This window comes from Zosterops lateralis (genome assembly GCF_965231275.1).
Source record: "Zosterops lateralis genome assembly, chromosome: 3".
Lineage (NCBI taxonomy): Eukaryota > Metazoa > Chordata > Aves > Passeriformes > Zosteropidae > Zosterops > Zosterops lateralis.
This window is the reverse complement of record NC_139764.1, coordinates 113,619,988-113,628,287: the sequence shown is the minus strand read 5'-3', so window position 1 is coordinate 113,628,287 and position 8,300 is coordinate 113,619,988. Positions and strand designations below refer to the sequence as shown.

The 8,300-nt window shown below is 50.0% G+C and overlaps 1 protein-coding gene across 1 annotated transcript; it reads left to right on the top strand.

Moving 5' to 3' along the window:
* Positions 1–223: 223 nt before the first annotated feature.
* Positions 224–8,074, top strand: LOC310907775 (interferon-induced very large GTPase 1-like; the record flags this gene model as incomplete). Its single annotated transcript, XM_083858247.1, has 1 exon — positions 224–8,074. One exon carries the CDS (start codon positions 224–226, stop codon positions 7,571–7,573), a length of 7,350 nt encoding a protein of 2,449 aa, XP_083714373.1. The 3' UTR covers positions 7,574–8,074.
* Positions 8,075–8,300: the final 226 nt, after the last annotated feature.

The window sequence follows — 8,300 nt, the reverse complement described above, 5'->3', positions numbered from 1 at the left end:
TCTAGGATACACACTCAGCTCCAGGGTTGATCCTACAAACAGGAAAGCAACAGGCACATCCTGTGTGCTGGGAAGGAGAGCCTGGCTCTTGTGCCATCCCAGGCTGAGCTCCAGAAGCTGGCTGGGAGCAAACCCCAGGGCTGTAGCTGCTGCAGAGCCTCTGCCAGGAGGCTGGGGCCTCTGAGAGCACCTTAGGGAAAGTCTCTTTTCTTCCTCCACAGACATGGCTTCACAGGAGGACACACAACAGGGGGAGGCAAAGGCACAGCTCCTGGCAGAGGCATTTCAGAAGGAAGGATTGGATGCTGGATACTGGCTGCCCAAGGTGTCAGAGATGCTTGGAATCAAGTGCAGAGAAGCCCTGCAACATCTGGAATATGAAGATTATCTCCTGCTGGAGTGTGAGGTACAGCACCCCTGGGAGAAAAAGGCACTCCAGAAACTCCTGAAAATAACAGATGACAAAAAAACTGCTCAAGAGGTGCAAAAAGAGGGCTTGGAGGAGATGAAGCAAAGACAAGAAGTGGCCAAACAAGCCCTGAAGGATCTGACAGAAATGCTCAACAGCCACAGCCACAGCCACAGCCAGGATGCTGTGAGGGAGAAGGCAGAGACTCTGTGGAAAGCCATGGAGATTCCCAAAGAGTTCTGGCCACCACCAAAGAAACCCTTGGCAGATATGCTGGAAGGCATCCAGAAGCAGCTGGAGCAGCAGGAGTTGTCAGCAGGCAGGAGGGAGAACATCCCTGACACGGAGGTGCTGAGGCGGGCGTCGGGGGGACTGGCCCTGCAGGGCATCTACAGAAGCAGCAGACCTGAAGATGTGCTGGCAAAGCGAGAGCAGCTCCTCAGGGTTCCTGAGGGATTCCAACTCGCCGGGCCAGAGCAAGGATCGCCTCTTGAGAGGAAGGAGTTCTCGTCCTCGGCAGCAGAATCCACTTTCATCAAGTCCATGGAGCAGTTGGGGTTCAGCATGAGCGTTTCTGCCAAAGCCTCATTCTGGGGGATTAGTCTGGGATCGGGTGTAGATCACAGCAGCTCCTCACAGTCCCAGGACACCCACCAGTCTGAGCAGAGCTACTTTTGCAGCACCAAGTACCAGTACATCCCTCTGGCCTCCTGCTACTTCCAAAGGCATCAGCTTCTCCTCTCAGATGCGGCTCTGAAGGAGCTGCAAGACATGGAGCAGCTTTTGAGCTTCACTCAAGAAGACAAAGCCCCCCTGCTGGATAGGTGTGAGAGGTTCTTCATCAGGTTTGGGTCCCACGTGAACCAGGGTCCCCTGCACTTTGGGGGGATATTCTGGTGGAAGGCATCGACAGAAGGATTCCGAGCCGAGCAGAGGGAAGAGATGAAGCAACAAACATCTGAAGCACTGAACAGCTTTGTTGGGGCCAGCTGGGGAGGGTTTGGAGCCAGTGCTGGGGGGGCCGTTGATGTTTCTATATCCAGCTCAAAGGATTCTGCCCTAGGGACAGCCAGAGAGAGGTCCCATGCAGCAATTCAGCTCTATGTGGTCAACACAGGGGGCCCACCAGACGCAGCTTCTCTTCCTCAGTGGAAAACGGGGCTGGTGTCTGATAACACAACGTGGTGTGTTATCGACCGTGGCTTTGAGCTGATCCCAGTGTGGGATGTCATCATGTACAATCACAGTGGGGATTTCAAGTCTGTGGGTCAGATGAGCAGAGCCCTCAGGGATGCGTACAAAGAGCTGACCAATCAGAGTGTTGGCACCATTTTTGGAGAGGAAATAGAAATTGCAGTGCAAGAGGCCAGAGCTTTCATGGAGACTGTGAAGAATTGGGAGGTGACGGTGGATGAAAGGAAGCTGCGAAGGTTGATGGAGCTAAAAAATGATCTGAATGCAAAAACCAGGAACCCCAGTGTGTGGATCAACGTGTGCCTGTCAGACAAAGCCCTGCGGGACTTCCTGGTGAACACCGTGCGCAGCTGCCAGGAGTCACCTCCAGAAAACACTAGCTCTATCAAGGCAATGTTGAGAAGCCTCCTGGACCCTCATATCTACTCTGTCAAGGACTTCCCTGAGGGTTCCTTCATTATGCAATGGATCTTCCAGACTGAGCACCAGCTTCCCAGACCTCCCAAAGTCTCTGAGCTTGGAGAGCTCATCAAAACACTGCAGCAAATGAAGGAGCACATCCGTGCTGTCACCTACGCACCAGGAAGCTCTGCTCCTGCCATTCATGAAGCAAAGAAAAAAGCCACCCTGACCTGCAGCCTCGCCATTTATTCCTTCCTCCAGTCTCTCCAGGAACGGGCTCAGAAGGACATGGAACTGTTGGTGCTCTTGATTGCCACCAGCACAGGGTACCAGGTGGAAAGCAGCACTTTCCAGCACCTCCTTGGACACCCAGAAATTCAGTACATGGCCAAGGAAATGGAAGCGGCACACAAGAAGTACGTGAACCTGAAGGAGCAAGATGCCGACACAGCTGAGGCCTCCCTTCTGCTGACAGGTCTGACTGTGACACCTGAAAGTCAAGAGCTGTCCCTTGAGCAGAAGAGGGAGTGTTTAGTTTTCATGGAAGATCATATGAAAGGCTTGTGGTCCCCACGGGTAAAGAATCTCCTCCAAAAGCACAGTGAAGGGGAAGACTGGGAGAGGCTGGAATGGGACTTGCGTTCCTTGATCAGTGGGTGCTTGGATGACAAATGGGATGAACAGAGGATGCAGAACATAGTCAGTGACCTGGAAGACACTTTTGCAACACCTGAGCCCCTCAGTCAACCCAAGTCCAAGTCAGATGCCAATGAATCCAAAGTGAATGAACCCATTGCAAACCAGGATTTCCTCCAGTTGCTCAAGCGCCTTGGACTCGAAAGTCACTATCCAAGAAAAATGGGGATGGGAAATTTCTGCACCATCTGCAAGACATCTCTGCAGGACAGCCAGCCCAGCAAGGACACAGAACTGCCATGTTACTTCTTGCAAAAGCTGTTAACCGTGGATTACCAGGTGCGGTACCTGACTTGCTGGGATGAGAACAACTCAGGCCTTCCAGTCATTCCAGAAGACAGAGAACAAGAGGACCAACACTCAGACTCCTTTGAACAGTTTTTTGATAATCTAAAGGAAGCAGTCCCTGAATATGGAAGCAGGGATGGCCACGTGCACCCGATGGACCTGCAGATGGCCATTTTCCATTGTGCTGATGACTTCCTCAGACAGACCCTTGCAACCAAGCTGGCCTTCTGCCAACTGGCGCTGCCTCTGCTGCTGCCCAACCCGTGCACTTCAGACATCGAGTTCCCGCTCTACGCCCTCAGCCAAATCCAAAGGAGCTGGAAAGAGGCAGACAAGTCAGGAAAGCAGGCTGGAACAAAGTGTTACAGCAACAAACTCATCTTTCAGGCCCAGACACCCGTTGTGTCCTTCATCCGCATTGGCAGTTTGACCTCCTCTTCCAAGTCTCAGCTCCTGAACGCTCTGCTGAGCAGACGCAAACACGACACTTTCTTCCACCGCCACTGCAGGGGCAGCACCAGAGAGCGTTTGCTGATGGAAGGGGTGGTGGAGATCGCCTGGTACTGCCCCCGCGGGAGCCCCGATGACACCTTTGAGTGCTGCGTGGCTTTCTGTAACCTGCATGGAGACGCCAGGGATCACGGAGCACAGCTGCAGTTCCTGCAGGACATCTCTGCTGTCAACGTGGCTCTTGTGTCTGATTGGGAGCACATGGACAGCAGGGGGAAAAAGCTTCTGCAGTGCCTGTGGAAGTCACAAAGGCCTTTGGTTTGTCTTCTCACAGAAAAAGAGAACTTGGCAGCTGGACAAGCTAGCACAAACATAACAATTGGGATCAAGAACAGAAATGAAGCAGAGCTGATGGACCAGCTGACCAAGACAATTGGGAATCTCCTCAATGGGTCTAATCCACTTTTCAGCCTGGATGCCTGCGTGGACAAAGCTCGCCAGTATGGATTCATAGTGGATGCAGATCAACCCCTGTGTGTGACAGCCAAAGCAAAGGCCAAGGAGCTGGTGGACCTTTTGAAGAAAGAGAAGCTGTCTGAGATCAAATCCCAGCTGCTCCCACTGCAAGGAAAACTGTGGTACCAGTGGTGCAAAAAGGACAAAGAACTCACTCGCTTGCAGGAGAAGGGGAAGAAGAGCATTGAGCATCATCACTGCCAAATTGAATATGAGAAGAAAACAATAAGAAGGAAGCAACTTGAACAAGCTTTCCCTCTCAACCAACTGATGAAATCATTCCTTGTCTTTCTCCAGACCCAGCCAGCAGATACCAAGAAATACTTCCTGCAGTGGATGAAGGTCTTTATGGATGAGCTGTCCTGTGATCGCCTTGAAGAACTGAGGAGAGACTATCACAAGTTATGGACTGAAATCCTGGCAAGAAAGAAAAGCAAGAAAAGAAGTTGTGTGAATGCTGAGTTGCTGAGTCACTTGGATGCCCTTTCTGACGAAATCAACGATTCATCCATTGGCCTGGAGCACTTTCTAAGAGAGGTAGGGCAGATCTATGAAGCTTTTGAATTAATGAAGACAAAGAATTACAACTTTGTAAAACTCCCAGAAATTGCTGCCGAGCTGATGGTTTCAGGATATCCTGTGGAGCTGATGGATGGGGACGCATCTTATGTGCCCTTGCGCTGGGTGGGAGCAATCTTTGACAGCTTAATTGAGAGGCTGGGGGACAAACAAGTGTTTGTGCTCTCCGTGCTGGGCATCCAGAGCACGGGCAAGTCCACCCTGCTGAATGCCATGTTTGGTCTGCAGTTCAGCGTCAGCGCGGGGAGATGCACCCGCGGAGCCTTTATGCAGCTGATCCCAGTGGGCCCGGAGCTGCAGCAAGACTTGGGCTTTGATTTTGTGCTGGTGATAGACACAGAGGGACTTTGTGCCATCGAGGTGGCCAATAAACAGTCCCTGAACCATGACAATGAACTGGCCACCTTTGTCATTGGTGTTGGCAACTTGACTGTGATCAATATCTTTGGAGAAAATCCATCAGAAATGCAAGATGTTCTCCAGATCGTTGTGCAGGCTTTCCTGAGGATGAAGAAAGTCAATCTTTCCCCAAGCTGCATCTTTGTCCACCAAAACGTGGGAGAAGCAACTGCCAAGGAGAAGAACATGGAAGGACAAAGGCGTTTTCAGGAAAAGCTGGATGAAATGACCGTGGTAGCTGCTCAGCAGGAATTCTGTGACATCTCCTCCTTCAGTGACGTCATTGGCTTTGATGTGAACACTCATATTCACTACTTTGCTCACCTGTGGGAAGGAAACCCTCCAATGGCACCACCCAACCCTATGTACAGCCAGAACGTCCAGCAACTCAAGAGCAAAATCCTCCAGGCTGCCCAGAAGAAGTCGCAGAGCAGCATTTTGAGGCTCTCGAGCCTGAAAGATCGTATTGGTGACCTTTGGAATGCTTTGCTGAATGAAAACTTTGTTTTCAGCTTCAAGAATTCTCTGGAGATTGCTGCATACAGGAAACTGGAAAGTGCCTTTAGTCAGTGGACCTGGAGGCTGAGGAGTCACATCTTAGATGTACAGATGAGACTGGACAACAAAATTCGAAATGGGGACTTGCAGAATGTCACCAGAGAACACCTTGAAGGGCTGGTGCAAGAGACAAGTGATGCCATTGAGAAAGAAGTGGAGAAGTATTTCAGTGAAGACAAAGACCATGAGATACTGGTGCAGTGGAAATCAAGCACAGAGTGGAAGCTGAAAGAACTAAAAGAGACTCTTCTTCTTGAAATGCAAAAGAAATGTGAGAATCTTATTGAGCTACAGAAGGAGCAGAGGAAACTGGATGCAAGGAAGTTGAATTATGAAGGTGAACTCCTGAGCAGGAGTAGGGAGTTTGTTGTGAATCTGAAAGGGAAGAGCCTCAGTGAGAGAGAACTGAGAGACAAGTTTACTGTTGTCTGGAACACTTGGATTGCTCAAGTCTCCCGTGCTACTCCTCCTTCAGAACAGGTGGATATTGATGCAGAAATCGAAGATGTCCTTCTAGAGCACTTTAAGGAGCCAGGTTTCTCTGAACGGATCAAGTCATTTCATAAAGGCAGAGGATTTTCTTTTGACAAGGAGAAACATATAATGAAGAAAAAGTATTTAGGCTTTATTTCACATCCCAGGAGCATTTCCAATGCTGATGTGATCAACTTTAGGCGCATCACAGACAATATCATAGAGAGTGTGAGGGCAAACATTGATAAGAAGGAACGGGACAAACGCGATTACAGTCGAAATTTTATCCATGAAATACTCAATGAAGTACAGGAAGCAGTGAACTCTGTCCCCAGTGATGCAAAATATACTTTTAACAGAGAATACAGCATAGATTTGTCTCTGTATCTGTGTAAAATGGCAGCAGAAAGGTTTAAAGTCATGCATGAAGCATTCCAAAAGGCAAATGACCCAGTTGTGTACCTGAGCAGCAAGAGAGAAGATTTCTTACAATGTTTCCAGATTTCCTGCCAAGGAGCCACTTCGATCACCACTTTTGCTCGTTTCCTTTGTGACAAGATTGAACCAGCTCTTTGCCGGGCGGTCTATGAGAGGACGGCTAAAGCCATTGCTGAGGACATGCAGGGCAAATTCCCAGATTTCCAGGGCAACAGAGCCAATCTGGAAGTTTGCATTCTGAGATACCTGGCAGAAGAAGAAAATTTTGAGTATTTCAAGCAGTACCTTAAGTTTCCTAAAGAGTTTTTTCAGAGTTACATTGAGAGACGAGTGAAGAGTCACTGTTTAGATAAAAGCAGGAGGCTTGAGAGGTTTTTAGATTCCTCCCTTAATCTTCTCCATGGAAACATCTGGTCAGCTGTTTCTTTATCAACCCAAATTGTGAAAGACAGAAATGACAGAGAAGATAAAATCTCTCTTTGGCTTGATGAATTTTGCAGGGAACTGGCTGAGGTGATCAGCTTGCCCAGAAGTGACCTGAAGGGCATTGAGCACCAGGAGGTCACAGACATTGAGTTCCTGAGCAGTGCCATGGCAGACAACCTGGGTGCCCTGAGGGACAAGCTCAAGAAAGGATTTGCTGGTGCTGACCTGAGCTCATTTCCAAGACAGCCTCACACCATCCTGGCAGAGCATTTTTCAGGGTGCTGGGAACAGTGTCCCTTTTGTGGGGCTGTGTGCACAAACACCATGCAGGGACATGATGGAGACCATCAGGTGGTCTTCCATCGCCCACAAGCTGTCAAGGGAAGCAGGTGGCATGGGACAGACCAGCTGGTCATTGATATTTGTTCCAGCCTTGTTGCAAGTAATTGCAATTTCATAATTGATGACAAACAGTCCATCCCCTACAGGAGATACCGTGATGCTGGACCTCCCTATTCCACTTGGAACATTCTTCCTAATTCATCCATGCAGGCATACTGGAAATGGTCTGTGTCTCATTTCAGGACACAGGTGGAGGATTTGTACAATGGGAAATTTCAGGGAAGAGGAGAAATCCCTGAGGCGTGGCGGAGAATTACCAAGGAGGAAGCACTGTCCGAGCTGGAGAAGCGTAAGGCCACATCTGTGGGAAGGAAGAACCACAAGAGCTTTGCAGTTTACTAGAAATTTTTACCATGTTCCCCAAAAAGGAAGTTAATCATGATGATGCTCTCAAGGCCACTGAAGACAGTGATATTGAAATGCTATCAAATTTGTAGAAAGAAGGTGCATTACTGTGGCCGTCTCTCAGCAACTCCTTTGTTTCATGATAAAACCAGAATCCTCTTGTCTTCTTGCAATAAATATTTCCCTGTGCTTTGTCCTAGAGCCAAACCAAACCCCCTCCTTGGAGTGATTTGCCTCATGGCCAAGTCTGAGCCCAAGGGCCAGGGCCAGGGCAAAGGCAGCACTCCAAGCACCCCTTGGATCAGCTGCTGTGAGACAAGAAGGGACAGTGCCCCAAAGGCAGTTTTCCTGCAGCAAGGAGGTGTCCTGCTTAGGGAAAGGGCTGCGGGACCTGAGGCCAGCTCCATGCTGGCTGCAAGCTGGGCTGCTTGGCTTTTGGGCATCATCCTTCCTTCCCTCCCTGATTGCAGCCTCCTGGATCACCTGAGGCCATTCTCCCAGCAGCTGTTGTGCCTCTGGGCTCAGGAAAGCAGTGACACAACTGTGCCCCAGGGCTCAGGCAGTGCTTTCACTCCCTGTCTCTGAGGCGCTGTGTCTCTGTCCAGGGCAGCCACTCCTGCTCAGGTGCCTGGGGCTGCTGCCCTTCCCTTCAGCCCTCAGCCCCAGCAGGAGCTGCTCCTGTCCTTGGCCTCTGTGCTGAGCAAAAGCCTTTGGAATGCCCCAT